The sequence below is a fragment of the Camellia sinensis genome, chromosome 1 (genome assembly GCF_055761805.1).
Source record: "Camellia sinensis isolate YWXY chromosome 1, ASM5576180v1, whole genome shotgun sequence".
Taxonomy (NCBI): domain Eukaryota; kingdom Viridiplantae; phylum Streptophyta; class Magnoliopsida; order Ericales; family Theaceae; genus Camellia; species Camellia sinensis.
The window spans coordinates 192,154,154-192,180,719 of NC_138961.1; the positions used below are offsets into that span (position 1 = coordinate 192,154,154).

At 37.0% G+C, this 26,566-nt stretch overlaps 2 protein-coding genes and 1 long non-coding RNA gene across 9 annotated transcripts; 1 reads left to right on the plus strand and 2 right to left on the minus strand.

The window, feature by feature from the left end:
- Window positions 1-7,519: 7,519 nt before the first annotated feature.
- Window positions 7,520-8,239, minus strand: LOC145800904 (uncharacterized). The gene is made up of 2 exons (XR_014341520.1): window positions 7,982-8,239; window positions 7,520-7,896 (listed from the first exon to the last, which is right to left on the minus strand). It is a non-coding gene; the product is annotated as an uncharacterized LOC145800904 (long non-coding RNA).
- Window positions 8,240-15,071: 6,832 nt separating this feature from the next.
- Window positions 15,072-22,134, plus strand: LOC114299716 (uncharacterized). 7 transcript variants are annotated; one of them, XM_082890697.1, is made up of 10 exons: window positions 15,072-15,234; window positions 15,685-15,913; window positions 17,382-17,954; window positions 18,379-19,806; window positions 19,907-20,231; window positions 20,311-20,572; window positions 20,662-20,878; window positions 21,035-21,399; window positions 21,506-21,655; window positions 21,817-22,134. In XM_082890697.1, the coding sequence occupies exons 2-10, from the start codon at window positions 15,785-15,787 to the stop codon at window positions 21,893-21,895; spliced, it is 3,528 nt and encodes a 1,175-aa protein (XP_082746823.1). In that variant the 5' UTR covers window positions 15,072-15,234; window positions 15,685-15,784; the 3' UTR covers window positions 21,896-22,134. The 7 variants fall into 7 exon arrangements, with proteins under 7 accessions (XP_082746823.1, XP_082746820.1, XP_028100316.2 ...); XM_082890694.1 differs by having other exon boundaries at window positions 15,140-15,302; XM_028244515.2 differs by lacking the exon at window positions 15,072-15,234 and adding an exon at window positions 15,305-15,541.
- Window positions 22,135-24,911: 2,777 nt separating this feature from the next.
- LOC145821774 (uncharacterized) lies at window positions 24,912-25,514 on the minus strand. The gene has a single exon (XM_082918341.1). It carries the CDS (start codon window positions 25,512-25,514, stop codon window positions 24,912-24,914), a length of 603 nt encoding a protein of 200 aa, XP_082774467.1.
- Window positions 25,515-26,566: the final 1,052 nt, after the last annotated feature.

Below are 26,566 nucleotides of genomic sequence, written 5' to 3' on the forward strand. Positions count from 1 at the left end.
AGCTGGAAGGTAACGGTACCTCTGATTATAAGCGCAGTTAGTTCTCCAGGCGCTAGCTGGAAGGTAACGGTACCTCTGATTATAAGCACATGGTATAACACCAAAAATCACGATACAGCTAGGCATAACCAACAAGTGTAATGCACACACATAAACTATCAAGATACATAAGCAATGTGTTAAAGTATATGAACACATAGGTGTGTGGAGTACATCCCCTATCTCCTTCCACACACTGGAGTACATCACCTATCTCCTCCCTAACCATTATACATATATAATGTATCTTAGCACTTCATTACATATAATGTTCAATTGACACAAATGTAATGCATATACAACAATTCAATACAACAATGTCATCCTCCACCGATGACCAAGGACAAAATCTCTAGATGCATGTATTCAGTACATCTATTAATAGACTCAACTATCGTGAGATCTTAAACCCAACAACAACGCTAGTATGATAAGTAAAGGTAAAACCCCAAATGTGTGTATTCAATACTCAAGATACAGTATTTCAATTTCCAAATTCATTTTCCATTTTCAAAATCGACTTGTTCCACCACTTATTCCAAAAACACTTTTCCCATTTCACGAAATCAATATCATTCCCCCCATTTCACAAAACCAATTTCATTCTTTCATAACTTTCCAAATCAATTATGCAAATTAATTTATAACAGTATGTTAGGGCTTTTCTCTCTCTTTCTCAATATTGACCAAAAAGGCTCAAATACCAACAACAAATAACAATAACCACATTTGAGACTCAAAATACCTATGTAATGGCCCAAAGAACAAAATCTCTCTTTTAATTTATCAAATCAAATATAAATTAGGGCTTTTTCTTCTTTCAACAATGATATACTAATTTACACCCCAATTAGTCCAAACCACAATCAATGATAGCAAACCCATTTTCAAACAACCAACCTTAGGTTCACCCTCATGACTTTCAAACAAACCCAACATGGATATGATTTTCATGCAATACAAAACTACCACATATCTATCTATAGCCGAAGCATTGTAAAAGAACAAGGAAATCCCTACCTCAAATTCGGAGCTCAAATGGAGAAGATGAAGACTTTCAAAATGCTCTAAACCTCAAGATTTTCGGATTGATAGGAAGCCCACACCAAGCTCTACACTTTTTACAAAGGCACTAGGGTGGAAGATCACTTAAACTAGATCAAACCCTAGAGAGAAGGTGTATTCTAGAGAGAGGAGCTCTCAAAAGAGGGTTTAGAAAAGTAAGAGAGAGAAAAGAAATGTGAAAAGTGATTTAAAATCACCCAGCTGCCAACTGATATACGTATGACCCGCTCGAGCGGAGAATAGGACGCTTGAGCGTCAAACACAAAACTGGACCCGCTCGAGCGCAAGAATACTCGCTCGAGCGCCAAGACACAACTGCAAATTACACCCGCTCGAGCACAAAGGAAAGTTTGCTCGAGCGTAGATTACACTCCTCCAGTATTTTTACAGACATCGAACACCCGCTCGAGCGCCAAGAGTCCCCCTCGAGCACGACCCGCTCGAGCGTAAGGAAATTCGCTCGAGCGTGAAAAACACATCTGCAGTAGTTTTGCAGACGCACAAGATACTGACAGTATGCAAACTCCGCTCGAGCGCGAAAGGGTCCGCTCGAGCGGAACACCAAAAAATCTGGGCAACAAGGAATGGGACTAAAGCTCAACCAACCTGTTCGAACCACGCCCAATACAACTCAAAACTCAAATACAACGAGTAAGGATGGAAATGAGAATACGACAACAACACATCTACGGAACCGAGTCCGGAATACAATAAAATAAAGAAAGGAAAAACCAGAATCGCTATAGGTGCAATTTCAAGAAGAGATTTAGGGTTTATATACAAAATAGGTGATATTTCTTATGCTTTTTGCCCATATCAATGGTTGGATTCTCACAAATGGTCAGTGATGGTGATTTTGACAAAGATGGAACTTAAGGATGTTCGGTAATGGTGATTTTGTCGATTTCAACGACGGACGGCGGAGGGATGATGAACACCACAATGAGACACTGTGACGATAGGACAATAAGAGGGCATATGGGTGATGAGACGTTGTGGAATAGGGTTTTGGATTTTTTGAAGGTTGAGGATCTTCTCCGTGATTTCTGCAAAACAGAGAGGGAGAGAGAGACGGTTATTTGATTCAAAGAATGAGGCGCTTGTTGGGGTGAGGGTGTTTTGGTCTTCTAATCTAAAATAGGACCTAATGGAATTATAGAAAAAAAATATGGGTTAGATGGAATAGGACTCTCAGAGAGTGGATTTACTAAAAAAGCTCCTTAAAAAAAATTGTTATTTCACATTTTCCACACCCATCTACCCACAACTTTTCCATAACTAAAGCAGAGCATAGGGTCATTCGACCCGTGAAAATCATCCAATTCAATCCGCTCTGTGCTTGTGAGGGCGGTTTCGAACCTGCAGTAAGGTCAGATGTGGTTTCAAATATTTCCATGTTTCGGGTTACGGGTTTCACATGCACCCGCACACTTTTTTTTTTTTTCCATAAAATTCTGGACAATCTTAACCTTCCATATTAGTAGATGTATATATATATATATATATTATATACTCACAGTTGTTGTGTTTACATATATACACATACACAATATACAATACATATTTCTAGTAAATTGAACTTCTTTTATTTATATACGTAAATAGAACTTTTTTTTTTTTTTTTTGGGTATGGATTATCAATTTTTGAATCTCTGAGATTCAAATATTATGAATAAAAAATGATTCAAAAATAATGATTTTATGATAAGAAATATGTGATTTTATGGCCTAAAATAATATTTAGAAAACAAGGAGAAAAGGCCCAAAATAATATTTAGAAAATGGGGAAAAATAGGTCCAAAAATAAATTTTTAAAGAAAAAAGCTCAATCCGCAAACTGCCCGCATATCCGTGAACCCTATCTGCACAACCCATAACCTGTACTGCAAGCAGTTGCGGGTTCAATTTTTCCCAAACTGCATACATGAATAGGTCCAAACTGCAAACCAAACCGTTAAAAACCAATTCATGAGCACCCCCACTCACAACTAGGGCTGCAAATGAACCGAGCTATTCGTTAAGGGCTCGAATATTAGGCTCGTTTAGTAAACGAGTCAAGCTCGAACTTGCATAAGCTCAGCTCGTTTATTTTTATTTAAATTTGTAAACTGAAAAAAACACAGATTATGCAGCGGATTAAAATGATCAGATCATACCTTCTTGATGATAGAACCTTCTTGGATAAATCACGTGCTTCCAGGAAACTTCTTGATGAACCAACCCAGCAGTGGAGTGATATCACAGATTGAATATCACCCACACTAACCACAGTGTCAAAGACTTGATCGTTGTGTTTTTGGGAGAGAGTCAGAATGTGGGTAGAAAAACAGACTACGTTGTTTTTTCCTTTTTCTCAGATTACCCATAACCATATCAGATATTTAATATATTATAATATCTATCCATATCAGTTAAGATACAGATAATATCTAATATATATTATATCTATCTATATCAGTTCAAACTGATAACGTCTGTTTCAAGAGTGGTTATCCTAAATAGGTTTGATTTCAAAATCAAAACCTATTTGGATAAGGATCAAATGTTAAATTTAAATGGTCATGCCACATGGGCGCCCATTACTAACATCTCCCACTCGCACATGAGTTGGCATGACACTGCCACATCTCTATCTCAATCTCCCCAAAAACGAACAATCTCATACTAGCCAATGCACCGTGCGACCGCTGAGAACACCTGCAAGTGGGAGCTCTATACTAGAAACTCAACATGAGTCAGCATAGAGACATCAACCCAAAAAGAACAGAAATAGTGTCTCATGTACCCAGACCCATCTAGCTACATCAGTCCAAAAACATCTCTAATCCCTCAAAGAGCATGTTTGACTTTCCTAGGTCCCGCATTATATTCACACCCAATCAGCATCCTATAAAGAGCGATGTGAGTTGTCGACAGTGAATATAGAGCAGAGATGTAGAACTAGATGATCTTCCCTTCACCCTCATATCATTCAATTTGAAATTGACCGCTTTCCCAGTAATGTCCCTTAAAGCCGAATCATACATGACCGCAGGCAACATACCAAAGTAGCTGAACATCAACTCCTCATCTTATGACATAGTCAAAGGTCACAAAAGGCACAAAGTAAAGTCAAAAAAAGACTTTTAGGACTCACACGGTGAAGAAGCAGGGATCCATTCTTTCACCTCGCTAACGGGTCGATAAGCACATGCAGTATGAATGCATGTTATAGTGGAGTTACTCTTCCAAAGAGTGATGTTAAACTCACACACCATACAGATCTTAGTCTAGTCGCTCTTAAGCGCACGAGTCGCTTCCTAGCGTCTAACTCGAATTCTCTATTTGCTCGCCTCTCAGGCATCAAATGAGATCTCGCATCTGGCTATCCATAACAGACATATCATGGAAAAGTGGGTACTCTCATATCCATGGTCGGTCTCTAACAAGACCTCATCTTGGCTTCAACCAAGGCGACATAGCTAGTGGATAATTTTAGCTTCTAGTCTCATCCTTACTCGCTACCCAGCGCTAAGGGCGATTGCTCGTGTGAGTGAGCCAATCTTGCCTGCTAACATCAATTTAATTGTTTTGTGTATGCTAATTCACAAACCATTACTAAAAGTAGTAAACATAAATGTGTGATAGAAACAAGTATGAATACTAATGGCATTAATATCCCCAAAAAAAAGAGTTCAACTGAATACACATAAAAAATCACCACCTACGTAGTCCTAAAGCCCTAACATGAGTAAGATAAACATCTCTAGCAATGGGCTTAGTCAAAGGGTCCGCAACCATGCGACTTGTAGGGATGTGCTCCAGGATCACTTCTTTCTGCGCCAAAATATCTCTGATAAAATTAAACCTCACATCAATGTGTTTGGTTCTGCCATGGTATTTAGGATCCTTAGCGTAAGCGAGTGCAGCCATGCTGTCACAATGGATAGTCACAGGATCTGAAGTGTGTGTGACAACATCCAAATGCTGAAGGAATCTCCTCAACCACACGGCTTCCTGAACGGCAGATGAACAAGCCACAAACTCAGCCTCCATGGTCGATAAGGCGATGCAGGATTGCTTCTTACTACTCCAAGAAATAGCACCATCGCTAAGCATGAAAGCATATCCTGAAGTAGACTTACGCTCATCTAGGTCTCCTCCCCAGTCAGCATCACAATAGCCAACTAGATGTAGATCTGAACTCTGGTAGCAAAGTGTGTAATCTGCAGTTCCTCTAAGATATCGTAATATCCTCTTAACTGCTTTCCAATGAGCTGGTCCTGGGTTGGATTGGTAACGACTCACCAATCCGACTGCATAACAAATGTCAGGACGTGTACACATCATAGCATACATCAAGCTTCCAACAGCATTTGCATAGGGAACACGGGCCATCTTTTCATTTTCTTCTTGAGTCTTAGGACCCATATCAAGGCTTAGGCTCTCGCCTTTTGCAACAGGAGTGTCAATGGGTTTGCAGCTCTGCATCTGGAACCGCTCTAGAATAGTCTTAATGTAAGTCTCTTGAGACAAACCAAGAAGTCTCCTAGAGCGATCCCTGAGGATCTTAACACCGAGCACATAGCTCGCCTCACCCATGTCCTTCATTTCAAATGTAGAGAACAACCACATTTTAGTGGCGACAATCATCTCCTTGTCATTTCCAGCCAATAATATGTCATCTACATATAATGACAATATCAGAAAAATGTCCTTGGACCGCTTAACGTACACACAGTGATCTTCATCAATCATCGTAAACCCATTTGAAATAATGGCTCGATGAAATCTCAGATTCCACTGTCTGGATGATTGCTTTAAGCCATAAATAGATCGTTGAAGCTTGCAAACTTTGCGCTCCTGACCTACTGCCACAAAGCCTTCTGGTTGATCCATATAGATCTCTTCATCCAATTCTCCATTGAGAAATGCAGTTTTAACGTCCATCTGATATAGCTCTAAGTCCAACTGAGCTACTATGGCCAGGATTAGGCGAATAGAGGCAAACCTTACAACTGGTGAAAAAGTTTCCTCATAGTCCACACCCTCTCGTTGGGTGTAACCTTTCGCCACTAGGCGAGCCTTATACCTTTCTATGGAACCATCCGCCTTGCGCTTGATTTTGAGAACCCATTTGTTCCCAATAGTCTTGCGCCCTAGCGGCAAATCAACCAAGTCCCAGACATGATTTTTCTTCATAGACTCTATTTCTTCTTCCATTGCAGTACTCCATTCTTTACTAGCAGGGGATGAGAGAGCCTCTTTGAGATTCTTAGGCTCCATCTCATCACTCGGAGCAATCATGAATGCTTCCCCTTCAATCTCAAAACGACGACGGGGTATAGCTCCACGTTTACTTCTACGTAGTTGAGAATCCTCATCCATTGGATCCAATCCATGGGTAAGTAGATCGCTCCCACTGTCCCTAGGAGCTTGAGGAATTATTTCCTCATTCTCTACTAAGCTACTAGGTGCGCCTTCAAGTAGATCCTCCATCTCGTAGAATTCTACTTCTCTAGTTACCTCACCTCTGCTAGGGAAATCCTCCTCTAGGAAATCCACATCTCGCGACTCAATTTCAGTCACACTTCCATCCGGATGCTCCCCAACAAACACATAGCCCTTAGAATGCTCACTATAGCGAATGAAGATACACTTCTTTCCTCTAGGGCCCAACTTCCCAAACTTATGAGAAGCGTTGTGTATGTAAGCTGCCGAGCCCCAAGGCCGCAAATTGCCCAAATCAGGCTTTTTGCCAGTCCACATCTCATATGGGGTGGAAGGAACTGATTTGGAGGGCACACGGTTAAGGACGTAGGCAGCAGTCAACAAAGCATCTCCCCAATAAGAAATTGGAAGATTAGCTTGCGCCATCATTGATCTAACCATGTCAAGCAATGTGCGATTCCTTCTCTCCGCTACACCATTTTGTTGCGGAGTCCTAGGAATTGTCAATTGCCTGATAACTCCTTTTTCCTCACAGAGCACTTTAAATTGCTCAGATAGATACTCACGTCCTCGGTCAGTCCTTAGAGCTTTAATGCTCTTGTCTAATTGATTCTCAACCTCATTAACATACCGTCTAAAGCAATCCAATGCTTCTGACTTGTGAGAAATCAGATAAACATGACCAAAACGTGTGCAATCATCTATAAATGTGATGAAATAGGGGGCTCCATGCCTTGCCCTCACATTCATTGGTCCACATATATCAGAATGAATAAGTTGCAATGGGATAGATGCCCTTATGGCTTTCCCAAATGGTTTTCTTGTTGCCTTTCCAGCAAGACAGTGCTCACAAGTAGGCAAAGTGACTCTAGCGAGTGGGCCTAAAAGACCTTCTCTAGCCAATCTAGTCATCCTGTCTTGCCCTATGTGGCCTAATCTAGCATGCCATCTCATAGAATCATTATCACAAAAAGATGCAATATTAGAAATAGAGCCATTGGCATTTTTATTGATACTAGAATCATCCACATCCAAAACTAAAAAAACCATCTGAAAGATAACCAAAACCATAAAAAATTGTTCCCAAATAAATGCTAACACCATTATTCTCAAAACAAAAGCTAAAACCAAGGCTCATCATGCTAATAACTGAAACTAAGTTTCGCCGAATATCCGGAGCATAAAGAACATCATGAAGATACAAGGTGCGCCCTCGTCGCATTTCCAGCTTGAATGTGCCAATGCCAAGCACCTCCACACTGGACTCGTTCCCCATGTAAACTTTTCTGCTCCCAGCAGGTACTCGACGATACTCAACGAACCCTACTCTGTCCCTCGCGATGTGGTCTGTTGCTCCGGAGTCTACAACCCAAAAATGAGGAGAATGAGCAATTAATGCTTGACTAGACACAAAGCATTGAATGCGAGAAATTAAGTAAGGGAGTACCTTCTTCTGCTCAGGGCAATCCCGAGCGAAGTGTCCTTCTTTGTTACAGTTAAAGCATGTCAATTTAGCCTTTGCCTTCTTACCACCTCTCTTGCCCCTACGCTTGAAATTTCTAGCGCCATTGGGCTTAAGCGCAGCCGCTGCTTGCTTCTTGGGGGCACCTTTTGCTTTTCCACGTTTGAACTGAGAAGTCCTACGTGAGCTTGACTCAACCACCATAGCAGAACCATCAGACTTAGCCGCCTCAAGGCGCTCAGCCTCTAGCTCCAAATGACGCGATATGTCTTCGAATGTTTTCACTCTCATTATGCATCATGTTCTGCTTCATCTGCTCCCAAGAAATTGGCAGAGAGCGTATCACAGCCTGTACTTGCTGCTCTTGAGTCAAATTATGCCCAGCAGCCGCAAGCTCGCGTATCATGGCTGACATGACTCTCAAATGCTGCTTCATCGAGTGATGCGCCCTTTTCTGATATGAGTCAAACTTCATAGTCAGCCCACGTAGCTTTGCCAAAGAGGTAATACCAAACTTTTGCTTGAGAGCTTCCCACATCTCAAATGCAGTCGGGCAATGCTCAAACTCACTAATCAAGTCGTTGTGCATGCTGCTTAACATAGTAAAGCGCGCACACCGATCTTTGTTACGCCAAGTCTGAAAGGCTTCAAGATCACGACGATGTTGAGCTGTATTGCCCTGCTCTGGCTCAACCATCACTTGTTCAAGTGTGGTCAACACCTCTTGCTCATTGAGGAGGTATTGGATCTTACGGCGCCATATGTCATAATTGTCGCCATCCAATTTCTCTCCCTTAGTTAAGTCTGCCACCACTGACTTAGCAGCCATTTCTACATACAGAGTAAATAAAATGCGCAGGGGATATTAATGATAGCAACACAAAACAAAACAAAATATTTTGCAGCAAAAAGAATCTAAATTAAATAATGATAATTTTACACATGTCTCAAGATCGAAAATTTGCTATGCTCGTAATCATCTCTTGCGCCTCTAGTGATAATTATCAAAATTTAATTTCATTCCATGCGCAAAAAATAATCAAACAATCTCCCACTATCTATGGCATATACAAAGCATGATAAATTCCATACAATAGCATCTCAATATAAATTTGCAAACAACTCATGCTATATTTATTTAATGATGGAATTCAAATAAATAAATAAATAAATAATCATGCTTTAATTGCAACATATTAAAAAACCAAAAAAAAAATTGTATTTAATATGCAGATTATGCCATAATTAAAGTGTACATCATTTTTTGAAATTTTCTGGAATTTTAAATAACTAATTAAACACACATAAAATTAGAAATAAAAAATCCAGAAACTAGTAAACAGAAACAATATTCAGATTATGCCATAATTAAAATGTACATTGTTCTGAAATATTCTGAAATTTTTCTGAAATATTCTGGAATTTTAAATGACTAATAAATACACATAAAATTAGAAATAAAAAATCCAGAAACTGATAAAATGAGACAATATTACCAGTAAATAATAAAACCTTTCAGAAGTCTACAATAAATATTTCAGCCCCAGAAAATTATTTATGCAATACCAGAATCATTTTAAAGCATAAAAAATGAATTATTAACACAGGAAAACTAATTTATATTTTCTGAAAATTTTCAAAATTTTACAGAATGTAGAAAAATTAATTCTGAGTCTAACAGTATAAGCCACGCATAAAACAAATATGTAATGAATTAATTATGATCATTTAACGCAGTTCAGAATTAAAAACAAAACAAACAGTGCCTAATCGCCAGCAGCCAAGCCAGCCGAGGAAAACGGCGCGGCTCAGCACGCGGCTCGGCTCGAGGCTCGGCTCACGGCTCGGCTAGCGGCTCAGCGCGCGGCTCGGCTCGCGGCTCGGCTCGCGGCGCGCGTGCGTGGCGCGGAGGGCGCGCGCGTGACTGCGCCGCTGACGCGCGCGTGAGAGCGCGTGCAAGCGCGTCGGGTGAGCAGCTGGCGCGTGGAGGCGCGTGGCTGCGCGTGGAGGCGCGTGGAAACGGCCCACGGCGTCAGGTGGCGCGTGCAGGCCACGCGCCGCCTTCCAGGGTGTTTTCTGGTCCGATTTTTGTACTGCCGGACTCCTTTTTTCAAAATAAAACTATTTATGATATGAAAAAAGACATTAAAGAACATAAAAAAAAATATTTTTATGCTCCTAATCTGGAAAAAAAAAATTTCTACAAATATTCATGTGTATAATATATACATATACATATAAAAGTATACACATGAGGAAAACACGAAAATATCCATTAACAGGCTCTGATACCAATGTAAACTAAAAAAACACAGATTATGCAGCGGATTAAAATGATCAGATCATACCTTCTTGATGATAGAACCTTCTTGGATAAATCACGTGCTTCCAGGAAACTTCTTGATGAACCAACCCAGCAGTGGAGTGATATCACAGATTGAATATCACCCACACTAACCACAGTGTCAAAGACTTGATCGTTGTGTTTTTGGGAGAGAGTCAGAATGTGGGTAGAAAAACAGACTACGTTGTTTTTTCCTTTTTCTCAGATTACCCATAACCATATCAGATATTTAATATATTATAATATCTATCCATATCAGTTAAGATACAGATAATATCTAATATATATTATATCTATCTATATCAGTTCAAACTGATAACGTCTGTTTCAAGAGTGGTTATCCTAAATAGGTTTGATTTCAAAATCAAAACCTATTTGGATAAGGATCAAATGTTAAATTTAAATGGTCATGCCACATGGGCGCCCATTACTAACAAAATTATATAATAAATGTATTATTTAAATATTAAATAATATAAATAATATTAAAAAAATTATCGAGCCGAGCCGAACTGAGTTAAGCTCGAGTTTCATTAATATTATTGAGCCGAGCCAAGCTTAAACTTAATAAGTAAACAAGCCGAGCTCGAGCTCAAGCTCAGCAAAGCTCGGCTCGGCTCGGCTCGGTTCATTCGCAGCCCTACCCATAACCATTGGTTATGACTTTCACATTTTCATGGACTTTAAATTTAGGGGAAAATACAAGTCAGTGGATTTTTTAAACTTAATTATATATTAATGATAAATTTTATAAATATTAATAATTAATATTATATATTTTTTTCCATATATTTGATTTTTTTGGCAAAACCCATTGTGCTGTAGATTCTCCTTAAATTTATACCATAACTGAACTTTCAAATATTGCTAAAATTATCCCAAATTTAAAATCTAGAACAAATAACATTGGTAGTTTCTATACTTCGGTCTTGTGTCATTTTAATTTCTATAATTTCAATTGGCTCAATTTTGATAATGAATTTATGATTTTGTTTTAATTTGATTTAATTGATTAAATTATTAGCTATATATATATATATATATATAATACGTACATGAATAATGTGGCATGCTTTTATAAGTAAAATTATAAATTTGTTAAATGCATTCAATCAATTTAGTAACTTTTTTTTTAAAAAAAAAATTCTAATCGATAGTATCAATTGAACCAAATTAATATAAAATTTAAAATTAAAAGTTAAAGTTAAATTAATTAAATTATAAGAATTAAAATGACACACGGATAAAATTAAAATGAAAGGAACTAACAAAATAATTTATCCTAAAATCTATCATATAAATTTAAACTTGTGTGCCACAATAGAAGGAGGCTTGTCTTTAAATTTTAAATCCGGGATGAGTAGTAATATAATAAGTTTTAATTTTGAATTGAAAATAAGGGATTTTTTTTTAAGGTCCCTGGTATTAAGATTTTATAGTATAAAACTCACTAAATATTTTCATAATGTCTAAGGTCCCTCAATTTGATCCAGAGAAATTCCTCTCTAGAGAAATTCTCATCTAGAGAAATTTCATCCAAAGAAATTTCTCCCCAGAATTTCTCTGGACCTCTGAATGTGAACGTGGTAAGAATGCAAGCATCAAACAACACTGATTTTCTTCTATTTCCCCTAACAGCAACAGGTTTAACTACTGTATCAACATCAAGGATACTGTAGGCATGTTTGTGCACTTCATCACATCATGTTTTCTCTTTTCAACATCATTTCTTGAAGCAAAGTATATCCATGCATGATTTGCAGCTGGAGAAATATTTTTCAACAGGGAATATTGATATTGCTTCGTGGAAGTTTGAGACCACCAAATACTACTGCATTGTCATTGATGCTCCTGGCCATCGTGATTTCATCAACTTCAACACTAGTAGTTTTGAAGCCGGTATTTCCAAGGATGGTCAGACGCCTAAGCAGTATGATTTGCTTTCCTTCACTCTTGGTGTCAAGCAAATTAAGGAAATTTCTCTGGCCTTTTCCATAGAAATTCCTGAATTTCTCTAAATGAGAATTTCTCTGGAGAGAATAAGAGATGAAATCGAACTGCTTGAAGCTTAGTGAGATGACGTAGCGATCAAGTAGAGAGAGAGAGAGAGAGAGAGAGAGAGAAAGAGAGAGAGAGACATGAACGTGAGCTGTGAAGAACTCATATTCATCTTCTCTGTATATTGGATGAGTCACATTATCTAAAACCTAATCTCCTTTGAAGGGGGTTCAAACCAGTGTAAATTACACATGACAGATAAAATTAAACATGGCAGAGAATTTCTCTCCAGAGAAATTCTAGGAAGGTCAGAGAAATTTTGGATTCCAATCTAGAGATTTTCTCTGGATTTTTAGAGAATTTCTCTGGATTTTCTCTGAATTTTCTTTGGTTGAAACTATAAAGCATAAAGTTTGTTTGGTTGCCAAGAAAAATAAGTGAAAAATAATTTTCATCCACAGAATACTATGCTAATTGATGATAAGTACCAAATTAAACCACATCTTTCCCCCTTTTCAAGCACAGCATTGTATCTTCATTATCTCATTATGATTACTAAGCGAATGAATAAAAAGAAATATATATATATATAAAAAATTAGATACTTTCAACTGAACTTAATAATTTCATATCATAATAAGCAATGTGCATTAAAAGCAACTGTGGCTCAGCATTACAATAACAAACAACACAATTTACAGCATAAAACATCAATATTCACCTAATTTAAGCACCAATTCTTCAACTTTCAATTTCAAATTTGGTAAACGCAAGTGCATATATATAGTATTATGTACCAGGATTAAGGCTAGAATCCATGGCGGAGAAAACTGACAATGCCAAGTCAACAATGTTCCGATTGAACGCAGCATATATGATCAAACAACAATCTGAACTGCTCACAACACCACCACCACTTGGATTCAAGTTTTCTTCAATCAAATCCAAGGCTTCATTCGCATTTTTCGATGCAGAGACTCAGTTAAACAAGTCATCATCATTATTGAACAATTCGGAAACAAAGGAGGGCTCGGCGTAGAGGTCGAAGATGGCGCGGGAGAAGCGGAGGAAGCTGAATTTGGACTCGAATTGGATGATCTTCCATACGACACGAGATCTGTAGCCGTGTTCTTGTGCTAGGTGGTAGTATTTGTCCAAACGATACTTGTCCTTGACTTTGCCCATCTCTTCTCTCTAGGGTTTCGGAGAGAGAGAGAGAGAGAGAGAGAGAGAGAGGAAGTGCTACTCTGCAGTAAAAGAGAAGAGACAACGAGTCAAATTTCTCTGATATATGTTTAGGGACCTTAGACATCAACAAATAATTTTGTAGATCTCTTTCATTACTAAAAATGGGAGAGGGACTTTAGACTAATTTTCCCTTGAAAATATATCTTCTATATTGCTTAGGTTGTGAAAGTGTTCTTTATTACATCAATAGTTATAGGTTCAAATCTTGTGTCCTCTTGTTGTTAACTAGTATTTTTTTCCCCTTTTGGATGGAAAAATTGACACTTGATAAGAGTATTTTATAATTTTTCGAAATGAAGTGAATAGTTCACTTTTGATAACAATATAGATAGATAAATATAGAAAAATAGCCAACTTGTTTTTTAGATTCAATGATGTGTAAGTGAGATAATTAACTAATAATATTAGAGAAAATCTGAAAGTGAAATTTGCCTTAGATATTTTAATATACTGCCACATTATTGGATTTGAAAAGTAAATATTATTTTTGGCAAATTACACCAATGGTCCCTACGCTTTGTCTATTGTGTCATTTTGATCCCTCCACTTTCAATTGACTAAAATTTGACCATTAATTTTAGATTTTATTTTAATTTGATCCAATTGATAATGTCAGTAGTGCTTTTGACGAAAAATTGTCAGTGAATTGGTTGAGATTAACTCACTGAGTTGAGTAAGTTTATATTTTTTTCCCTTAAAATTATGACACATGCCACTTATGTACGTATTTTTCGTAAAAAAAAATATTAAGAGTTATAATCAATTAAATCAAATTGAGACAAAACCATAAATTTAAAGTCAAAATCGAGCCAATTGAAATAAAAGGGACCAAAATGACACAAGAACCAAAATAGAGGGACTATAATCGTAATTTAACCTATTATTTTTTAAGCGAAGTACAATCATACATATATATATATATATATATATTAAAAATGAACGGTTCGAATCATCAAAACGAGACATATTTTTAGACCTATGAACCCTTCAAATTTTGTCATGTTGAAATCTCAATATAAGATAAACCCAACCTGTAGAATTTGTATATTGGGATTTACCATTTTAAAATAAAATAACCATTTATATGATATTTAATATTCTTGTAATAATTTTTGTGTATTAATTTTTGTATGATTTTCAAAAAACTTATTTTAGAAAAAAAATTTAAAATAAAAAATTAATTTGGTAAAAGAAAAAAAAATTTATTATTTTTATATAATTTTATCTTTTGAAAAGTCAAAAATATTTTTAAAAAATTAAAATTATATTTTTGATATTTATTTTTATCAAATTAATTTTTATTTATTTATTTTTAAAATTTTTGATTTTCTTTTTTCTTTTTTTTTTCTCAAACACAAACCAAACATCAATATTGTTGATATTCTCGTTTCCCTTTCACCTACCCCTTATTGTTGTTGTGTGGAGTTTCCTTGAAAACTCCACACATAATTTATAGTATTTGTATCTCATATCATCATCATATGTGTCGTTCTTGACCTTTCCACTTCTCTCACTTCCTATAACTTTGATCCTTTGTCTTCTTTACATGTACAAATACATCCACAATACACATACAAAATATATATAGAGAGAGAGAGAAAGAGAGGAGAGAGGAACCTTCTTTTACTTGCTGATAGTGTGAAGGAAGGTACACTGGCTCCACACAAATGCTTCTTTACATTATATTCATATGTTTTGGACGACGACCATGCTTTGGTAGTATTGACTTGGCGTCAAGACGCCCTCCTCTTTTTCTTTTTTTCTTTCTTTTTCTTTCATAACATACTTTCGTTACGCGGAACTGTACGACAATGCCTTTTTGATTGGAGGTTTGGAACCTTAAAAGCAAAGCCAAATAATTACGTATAATTCTTTATCAATGGACATGCACTAGTTCTTTTCTTTCTTTCTAAATGGACATGCACTAGTTCTTTTCTTTCTTTCTAAATAATTAGGTATAATTCTTTATTCTTCATCTCAAGTTTTTTTCATAACTTCTCTAGGAAGCAATCCCTTTTTTTTCTTCTTCTTCTTCTTCTTCTCTGTCTCTCTCTTTGGAACACACATACAATCCAATTTCTGTGTTTGATTTTTTCAGGTTTGTATTGTGTTTTTGAGAGCTGAGAGAGGGAGAGAGAGAGTGAAAGCGGGTTTGATTTTGTTGGAGTTGATCATTTTGGGAAGCAAAAGTAGAAAAGATGATTGGAAGGAGTAGTACTACTGTGAAGAAGAAAGAACCCAAGAAGGACAAGGGTCAAGGCTTGATAGATGTGGTGTTTTCTTGGTCTCTTTCTGATGTTCTCAACAGACATCTTTACATGGGCAAGGTTTGGATCCACTTTGTCAATTTATTTCTTTGCCCTCTCATTAAAATTGTGAAAAACATGTAGTTCATATATATATGATGTTTATATGTGTATATCAATAGTCATTCATTGATCATCTAACTCTCACACTGATGTGGTGATCCTGGAACAATACTTTTCGTGGGATAAGTGAGAGAGATGATCAGCTCCGTTCATTTTTCTGAAAAATTCTTCATTAATTAGAAGTAATATGCACATGGGACTACTCAATTATTTTTCATCCATTTGTCATTTCTTATTGGCTAAATTGAATTCAATTAATTTTGTTGTCTTCTTAATTATAATGATTTGCTAAAGTGCTATTAATTGTGCCAATTGATCAATCAGTGTCGCCAACCATAAATAAATAAATAAGGGGAGAGCTTCTCTCTTGTCCTTGTGGACTGAACAGGGCAGTGCTTTTGGGCCGTGGAACTCACTACGGGTTTTATTTCGATGATAAGAATCATTTAATATGTAGAGTTTGTCGAGTAATTCATCACTGCAAAAAATCACGATGATCGAATTTCAACTACTCCTTGATCATATCATATTTTTGTCAATGGTAAATATAATTTTAAAAATAAATTGTTGAAAAAAATATATTCTAATCAAGTAATCAGATATCTAGCAATATCTGATCAAAGTAATTAAACGGTTTAGATTATCAAAATAAGACTGGTCTCACGACTGGAGAAAAGCCTTGCTTAATAAATAAAAATTTGATCCATCCGTGTCTGGCAATAGAAAATGAAACTGATCGGACTGCCCAACTCTTGGTGTCTTCTTCTTTTTTTTTTCTTTTTTTTTTTTTTTTCAGACCGTAGAAATTAATTATTAATATAAGATAAATTATATCAAACTATGTAATTATAATTCAACAATATATAATTAAAAGTTGAAACAATCACAAGAAAGAGTCCATAATATAACAAATAATTCTCGTAATAGAAAAAATATATTCAATTTTTTGCCTACTCCTGCCTCCCAAATTAGAGTCTTTGCACATAGCCTCTCTATCAAAAGTGCAGAAGAGCAGCTGAAACACTGTTAATTTTTCATCAGTTAAAGTACCTAATCACATTTTAATCTATATACTCCAAAGTTAGTCTTTATTTAACTTATTTATCTATACAAATTATTTAAAAATCTTTCCAAAACTCTCCCAATGTAACTAGATATAATATTTTTGTTAAAATAGTTAATGTAGTAGCTAGCCTGTTAGATAAAATAAATTAAGATAAGACTAGACTATTAGTTACTATGGTTTGGTTGTGATTATTTCTATGATTAATGCAGCAAATAGAAAGATGCATTCAGGACTAAATGCAAACAAAAGTGACGTGAATCGTAGAACTGCTCTGAGAAAAGGGCCCATCAAGCTATTCAACATGAACAAGTGAAGTCTGTTTTAAATTTTGAATTTGTTTTTATTTTATTTTTTTGACAGGTCAAGCAAATTCCAATGACATATTTATCAACTGATCACTACATGAAGTCATTCATCAACCCACTTATTGAAGAAACACGTGCTGATTTGTTATCATCCCTGGAAAAGGTGTCTCGTGCACCAATCTGTGAAATATTGTCTGTTGAATTGTCCAAAAACTACAATCCTCCAAAGGACTTGTACTACAAAATCTTACTGAAGAGAAACAGAGAAAACACTGCAAATGATCACGAAGGAAGTTATGAGCCAGAGTTTGGAGACCTCATTGCCTTGACAGAAGTCAGACCCAAATGCATTGATGATCTCAACAGGCCTAAATCACCTTATCTTGTTGCTCTCGTTCATAGAGTGAAGGATGAATATGATCAGGATAAGCTTACAATTAGGACTTCAAATCCCATCACTTTTGAAGCAGATAAAGAAATGGATAAGAAGATTAAGAAGAAGAAAAGTCTTTTTGCTGTTTATTTGACAAACATGACGACTAATGTTCGGATATGGACAGCATTGAACTCAGAGCTGGAAGGGGCAAACTTGAACATCATCAAAAGAGTTCTTCGAACTGAATCCATAGTAAGAATCACACTTCATTTTTTGTGTTTTTGTGTTTTGTTTTTCAATTCATTGCCAAGTTTATTGAATCTCCTTTATGTTTGGGATGGTATCGCTTATGTCACATGGACTTGTGGTGTGGGTGCATATTTAGGGGCTTTTCAATAAAATATGCACAATATATGCCTATGTTAATCGCATTTACTAACATAAAATGATTTTACTATCACAGACCTCTGCTGCTAGGCTTGCACATGTAAACACCACCCCTCTCATTTATATTTTCATAACATTCTTTCCTTACTTGATTCAAACTAAGTACTATGTAAGTGAATATATTTATATCAAGCATAATTCTTTTCTTGTTTTAGGGAAACAGTTAGCCTCGTGCATTGGGTCACCCTTTTATCAATTTTATTTTATTTTTAAATTTAACTCTTTACAGATCGAGGCAGATTGTACTCAGTGCGTCTCTCAAGTGAATGAGAGTGTTGCTTTACCCAACACAAAGAATTGCATCAGTTCTTTCAAGCTGGATAATTCCCAAAAGGCTGCTATTTTAAGTTGTGTCGCTACGAGGGAATGCCATCATCAGAATTCTGTCAAACTAATTTGGGGCCCACCAGGGACTGGGAAGACAGGGACAGTCGGTGCATTGTTGTTTGCTTTGTTGAAAATGAAATGCAGAACACTGACTTGTGCTCCAACTAACATTGCAGTGTTGGAAGTCACAACTCGGCTTGTGAATTTTGCAAGAAATTCACTTCAGTATGATACTTATGGGTTAGGAGATATAGTTTTATTTGGTAATGGGGAGAGAATGAAGATTGATGATCATGAAGACCTTTTTGATGTGTATCTTGATTACCGTATTTCTGCTCTTTATGGTTGTTTTGCTCCAATGTATGGGTGGAAAAATAGTATTGAATCAATGATTTGTTTGCTTGAAGACCCTCAAAAAATGTACCTCTCGTATTTGGAAAAAGAAAAAATGAAAAAAGGTGAGGATGAGGAGGAAGAGGAAGAGGAAGAGAAAATTTTTGGAAATGAGAAGGTAAATAACAATCAAGACAACGAGGGTGGTATCTATGATCAAGACTTGAAAGATAAGGATAAAAAGAAAATTTGGATGAAGGCAATTGCTCAAACCATAAAGGAGAACAAGAAAAAGGACAAAAAAAAACAGAATAAGAAAGAGCCTTCTCAGAGAAAAAGCCAATTGAAGTGTGATAAAGGAAAGAAGGGGGATAATTCCACTCAATGTAAGAAAAACAGAGGAGAAAGAAAAGAGGAAGGTGACAATCTTTTGACATTTGAGGAGTTTTTTATGATGAAGTATAAATTCTTTGGAAATAAGCTTATCTTTTTTATTACAAGTTTGTACACCCATATGCCAACTTCATTCATTTCACTAGAAGTAGCAAAGAAGATGATAAAAGCTGTTGATCTGTTGAAGTCTGTTGGAACTTTGCTAAATACTAGTGCTTCGGCAAATGAGGGTTTGAGAGTAGTCTTCAATGGAATTGAAGATGAAAGAAGCAGTGTTCATCGATTAGCGAAGTTGAGTTCAGCCAAGAGCAATTGCCTTAGAGTACTAAGATTCCTTCGCCAATCAATATTGTTGCCAAACAATATGACTGATGAATATCTAATTCGAAGTTTTTGCTTGCAAAACGCATGCTTGATATTCTGCACTGTTTCAAGCTCTGCTAAATTGCACACAGAAGGAATGACACCACTAGAACTATTGGTTATTGATGAGGCTGCTCAGCTCAAAGAATGTGAGTCTACAATTCCCTTGCAGCTCCTTGGTCTTCGTCATGCTATACTCATTGGGGATGAACTACAACTTCCTGCAATGGTCCAAAGCGAGGTTTCTAATCCAATTTTCCTTTTTCTTCATTAATCTTTGAAAGTTATTTGAATTTGTTTTTTTCTCCTTCTATTGATATGATGAAAATTTTGATTAATAGATTTGTGAAAAGGCTGACTTTGGAAGAAGCTTATTTGAGAAGCTGGTGTTATTAGGACATAAAAAGCATCTTCTTGAAGTCCAGTATAGAATGCATCCATCGATAAGCTTATTTCCAAATAGGGAATTCTACCACAATAAGGTTTTGGATGGTCCAAATGTCATACAGAGAACATATGAGAAACGCTTCCTTCAAGGAAAGATGTTTGGCTCCTACTCTTTTATAAATGTAGCCTCTGGCAAAGAGTGCTTTGATGATAGGTATAGTAGGAAAAACATGGTGGAGGTAGCTGTGGTTGTTGAGATTGTTGCAACCCTATTTAAAGGTAATTTTACTATCAACAAAAAAATTTGCTTTGATCAATAAGTGAGGTTTCTGATTATTATTATTATTATTTTCTACAGAATCAGTGGCATCAAAACAGAAGGTAAGGGTTGGTTGCATATCACCATATAAAGCTCAAGTATTCGCACTTAAAGATAAACTTGAAAAGACATACAGTACAGATGCGAACAGTGACTTCTCTGTGAGTGTTCGATCTGTTGATGGGTTTCAAGGTGGTGAGGAGGATGTGATAATTATCTCTACCGTGAGATGTAATGGGCGTGGATCAGTGGGCTTCCTTTCCAATCGTCAAAGAACAAATGTGGCTCTGACTCGAGCAAGGTATTACTTTTTGTATTAACTTAACATTATGGTAATCGACCTTGATATATGTGTTGTAATAAGCTTTAATGTGTGATTTCTTGATACAGGCATTGCCTTTGGGTATTGGGGAACGGCGCTACATTAATCAATAGTGGCACTGTTTGGAAGAAATTAGTCCTAGATGCAAAGTCACGTGGTTGTTTCTACGACGCTAATGATGATAGGAACTTGGCTCAAGCTGTTTCAGGTGCCTTAGTTGAGTTTAACCAACTTGATACATTGCTCAAAACAGATTCACTACTGTTTAGCAATACAAAGTGGAAGGTATGCTACCTTTGTTTCACAACTTTTGAGATTAATATTCAACCGATTAATATTTGAATTTCATAAATTAGGAATCCAATGAATGATGGCGGGAGGTTATAATTTGTGCCTAAACAATAAACTGATCATCACCTTCATTTTTCTTTTTTGTTATAGGTTTGCTTCAGTGATGATTTTATGAAATCAATGGCTAGAATAAAGAATTTAGAGGTTCGCAAGGAAGTGCTTTCTCTTTTAGACAGGCTTTCAAATGGGTGGCGACTGAATCGTCAAAAGGACAAAGTCCTCCACATGAATGGGGCTTCTTCTGAGCTGTTGGAGCTGTACAAGGTCAACGGATTAGTGAATCTCGCATGGAGCGTAGACATTGAAAGGGAAAACTCAAAAGACTTCCAGGTTCTTAAGGTCTGGGACATTCTTCCATCGTCCGAAATACCAAAACTAGCTAATCATCTCGACACCTTCTTTGGGAATTATACAGTCGCTTTTATGAATCGTTGCAAATGCAAGAAGATCGAAGGGTATGCCTGCTGTATCTTCCTTTTTTACTTAATTTTTTTCCGATTTTATTTATTTATTCATTTTTGTCGTATTTATTTTCCTCTATAATTTTTTTAATTGCGACAGGGATGTAGTAGTCCCAATGACATGGCCAGTCGACTCAAGTGCTGGTAGGAAGACTTCTCTGGCTGATGCTGATCATGTTCGGTTCTTAGAAAGCCAAGTAGCTTCGCTAAGTTTAAAGGATGAGCCAGGATCAACATCTGAATTTAGTAGGTGAGTCCTTAATTTAATTATATTACTATGTGAAGGAATTGAAACAATAAATTGAAGGCAATGTAGAGAAAAAGTGGAAGAACAGTTCAAATGTACTTTTGTGCAAATAGCATATTTAATCCTATTTTCTTTTTCTTTTTTTTTTTATTTTGTTTGGATAGAAGAAATCGCGTGAAGTTCAAAACTAAGAGTGAGGGAAAATCCATTGGAATGAAGCAGAGATGGGAAAAGCAGCAGTAGAGAGAGCAGAGCAATTTTTGGCAAATCTCTCAGACACAACAGATTGCTGCTATACTGAAGTTTGTAACTCCTTGATTGGTGATGCATTTTGGTTTCCAAGATCATAAACACTTTCCAAAATTATGAAGTCTTTATTGGTTAATTGCAATGAGCTTTGGCTGCCTTTGGAGCCTTTCATCCAAACATGGTGTCCTTAATTATCCTTGTTTCTTATACTAGTTTTGGTCTCTTTTGTTTCATGTTGTTGATTTTGATGAATTGAGCAATGTTTTTGAACGACTAAAATATATATAAATCAAGGAAAAGAACCATTTACATCTGAGGATAAAAGCTCAACTAAATGTAAATGGGGACAGGCCACCCAACTAGCAGAAAGGGTCTTGCTTGCTTGAGCTCCAGCCACCCAGTGAGCTGCTCCGTTTTTTGACCACCGAATCCAAGAGAAGGTCCAATTCCCACTGCGAGCTAACCAGCGGATATCAAACACCACTACCATACTCTCCCAAGGTGGGACAGTTTCTGAGACAGAGTTTAACAATAGTCTGGTTGTCACTCTTAATTTCAACAGATGGGAGGTTGTGATCTTTGGCCAAAAAACATGCTAAGCGCACAGCTTGTGCTTCGGCCTGTTGGGTAGAACTATAGAGGATAGAGGAGGTTAGTCCATCAAGAAGACGTCCCTCAAAATCTCTAGGAATGGCCGCAATAGTGGCCTTTGCAGTTGCCTTGCTGAAAGTTGCATCATAACTAATTTTGAAACCACTTAGAGGAGCTGGTTGTCATCCATCTGTCTCATCATCAGGATGTGTTATAGGAGTTGTGGTTAAGCCATCATCACCACTCACCTGGTTTTGTAGCTCTAACCACGTATCTGCAATTTTTTGGAGAGTATGCCTTGGATCAACAAGGGAGTGGTTGAAGACATGGTCATTTCTAGCCTTCCAAATGAACCAACCAATCATAGCCACCCCACTCAAAAAGGCTCAGCCAAAATCAGCAGAAACCTCTGTTCCCACCAAATTTACAGTCCATTGTGCCACATTTGACATCAAGCCATAATCAAAACGGAGATTTAACAACTTCCAAACTATACAGCCTTCATCCATGCACAATCAAATAACATATGCTCCACTGTTTCCAGTTCTTGCAAACACACTGGGCACACAGCCAAGGGCGAGCACCTTCGTTTGAACAAGTTTGCTTTAGTAGCTAACAAGTTTTTGCATGCTCTCCACCAAAAATGACGAATCTTGGGGGAGTATCAAGATTCCAAAGATGCTTCCAGAGATTGAGGGGAAATTGAAAAAAAGTGGAGGACTAATCATTAGGAGTACTGTCATGGGAGGCACTTGCTAAGGCATAATCAGATTTAACCGAGTAGAGACCAGGTTTGTGTGTATGCCAAACCAATATATCATCTTTACCTTTAGCCGAGATAGGGATAGTCTTGATTGCATTGATGATATCCCTGGGTATAGAATCTTGGAGAGACTCCAACTTCCACTGCTTGTGGACTAGATCAATTGCATCAGCAACAAGATTAATAGAACAATTTGGAGACCTTGGGCATGGAATCATGAAATTGCCAGTAGCTAGGATCCAATTGATTTTCCATTTGGACCTGCCACCGAGTGCCTTTCATAAGAAGCTCACGACTTTTTAATAAACTAGACCGAGCCTATGAAGCCCTGGCACCTCGAGACGCATTCAAAAAATCGGATCTAGGGAAATAAAGTCCTTTGAGAATTTTTGCCCAATAGGAATTTTGGTTTCTAATCAACCTCCACCCTTGTTTGGCTAACATGGTTTGATTAAAATTAGAGAAGTCATGAAAACCCATACCCACATGCAATTTAGATAAACACATAGATCTCCAATTTTCCCAATGTATCCCCTTATTGACTGGATCACCCTTCCACCAAAATTTCCCAATAAAGGAGTTGAACTTGTTGCAAAGACTTTGGGAGAGGGCAAAACAGGCCATAGCGTAGGATGGAATTGCTTGCACTATGGCCTTGAGCAAAATTTTCCTTCCAGCATGGGAAAAAGCTTGTTTTTCTACCCATGCATTTTGGCAACCATTCTCTCCAAAAGAAAGTTGTATGCTTCTTTTTTTGATCATCCCCATGTGGAAGAAAGGCCTAGGTATTGCACATTTGCTCTAGCATGCCTATCAATTCACTTAAATCCCTTTTCACAGCTTCCGAAGCATTAGCCGAGAACACAATTTCGGACTTGTCCAATTTTAGCAATTGGCCCGAAGCCCTACTATAAGTTTGTAGAATCTGCATCATATTTTGACAGTTTGGGTTGCTAGCTTTGAGGAAAAACATGCCATCATCAGCAAAATACAAGTGAGATAGAGTGGGACAAGTTCTCCTCATTTTCAACCTAGAGATTTGCTTGTTGTGAATGCCCCTTACAATCAGTTTAGACAAAACATCCGCCACCAATAAGAAAATATAAGGGGAGAGAGGATCCCCATGTCTAAGACCACAAGAGGGAGTCAAGAAGGCCCTCTTTTCATCATTGGCATAAATAGAAAATCGAACTGTCGTGACACACTCTATGACCCACTTCACCCAATGTTCGTCAAACCCCAACTTACCTAGAACTGTTTCAAGAAAATCCCATTGGATCCGGTCATAAGCCTTGTAAAATCTAACTTCAACGCCAAATCCATAGAACTACCCCTTCTTTTGTGTTTCAAAAAATGGAACGCCTCATGAGCCACCAAGATATTATCTTGAATAAGACTCCCGAGAACAAAAGCTGACCGGTTTGGGAAAATAAACTGGCTAAGGATCTTTTTCAACCGATTTGCCAATAATTTGGTGCTAATCTTCCTGTTAAAATTACAGAGGCTAATAGGTCTATACTGTTTGAGACTCTATGGGGCTGCCACTTTAGGGACTAAAACAAGGTTGGTATGATTCCATTCTCTCAACACAAACCCTATATCAAAGAAACTCCGGATTGCTCCACAGACAGCTGGCCCTACAATCTCCCAATGTTTCTAATAGAAGATTCCAGGAAAACCATCAGGCTGAGGTGCTTTTAGTGGCCCCAATTGGAAAGTAGCCAATTTTATCTCCTCATCTGTAATTGGCTTTGTAAGAGCTAAATTCATCTCACTAGTAACCTCCGTAGTAATCACCGTGAGGGCCTCACTCATATCTCGTACATCAGCCGCCTTAAAAAGATCTTGAAAATAGGTCAATAAAAGGTCATTGATCTCCTCATCTGTCTCTTTCCATACTCCTGTTTCAGTCTTAATCTTTACCAAGTGCTTCATTTGTCTACGCTGTGTTACCGTGGCATGAAAGAAAGCCGAGTTTTTATCCTTGTATTGAAGCCAATTTACTCTTGATCTTTGATGCGGGTACATCTCTTTGCGACTCAAAATGATCATAGGAGGCTGAGCTTGTAAATCCAGAATATCTGAACTTAAGGACGCAATTCTAATTCTGTTATCTCCAAATCTTGCTCTAGTCCAAGAAGAACGCCTCCGACTGCATTTTTTAAGTTTCTGGGTGAGACAATACATAGGAGACCTAGCATAATCTTTGACCCAAGAAGATGAAATAACCTCAGCGCATTCAGTACTAGTAGTCCACATAGACTCGAATTTAAAAAGTCGAGGAACTCTCTTAGGTGGGACGTGACAATGTAATAGAAGAGGGCAATGATTAGAGCCAACAAAAGCTTCATGGTGAACTTGACCATACGGAAATTGTTGTCTCCATTCCACCGTGGCTAGAGCTTTATCAATCTGTTTTTGTTAAAAGTCATAATAGTCCGACAGATTCCGTTCTCATGCCTGATATTATATTTATTGAAGTTGGTAAGGATAATCTTGAAACTTGGATTGGATCACTAGTCCGACAAGTTTCGGATACTAAAGAAAATGAGATTCAAGCTCATTAGTGGCATGGTCACAGAGTATGTTCGTCACGGAATAGAGATTGTAGATCGATTCTTCCCAGTTGATATTTGAACGGACTACAAATATACACTGTTAGGAAATGTTTGAAGTATTCAGAAAGGTACGATATATTTAGTGGCTGCTACTGTTAGTAGAAAAGAATGCAAAATTACATTATGGAGTCAAATGTATTTTAAAACTATTTAGCATTATAAATTTATGTATTTTTATTTGTAATGTTCAGGTGGATGGAGGTGGACGATATAAAAACTAATGTTGTTGAAAGTGTTTCAACAAATGATTTTAGTTGTATTGAACTTGCGTTACCTCATTTATTTTTTCAGTTGAGGTTGAGATACAAATAAAAAAATGTTAAGGTTGATAAAATATTGATAAAATATTTTTCCTTTTGCGCACCCAATGCCAATGGGTTGGTCAGAATAATTGTGTATGATAGGAGGTTAGATGGTAATAACAGTTTGCAGGGAATTAGTTTATTATGGGAATAGTTATTGTTTCATTAATGACAAACAGGTGTCATGAATGGTGAAGTATCGACTTGAAAATTCGAACATTAAAATGGGTATTACTTATTGTAAAATGAAGGGGTATTTGAAGTATTCTACAAGTGAAATGCCAGAAGATTTGCAGATAAAGGCCCCATCTATTGTTGTGTTATCTAAAAAATATACTAATGATAATGTTGATGTTTGGCATTGTGCTCCAACCAAGGCTATTCCGATCCT

Bases quoted from the DNA above. Each gene is read 5' to 3' on its own strand.
- LOC114299716 (XM_082890697.1), top strand. From the start codon at position 15,785: ATGATTGGAAGGAGTAGTACTACTGTGAAGAAGAAAGAACCCAAGAAG. The intron at 20,573-20,661 runs GTATTACTTTTT...TTCTTGATACAG, and splicing joins GTGGCTCTGACTCGAGCAAG to GCATTGCCTTTGGGTATTGG. The intron at 21,400-21,505 runs GTATGCCTGCTG...TAATTGCGACAG, and splicing joins AAATGCAAGAAGATCGAAGG to GGATGTAGTAGTCCCAATGA.
- LOC145821774 (XM_082918341.1), bottom strand. From the start codon at position 25,514: ATGTGGACTACTAGTACTGAATGCGCTGAGGTTATTTCATCTTCTTGG.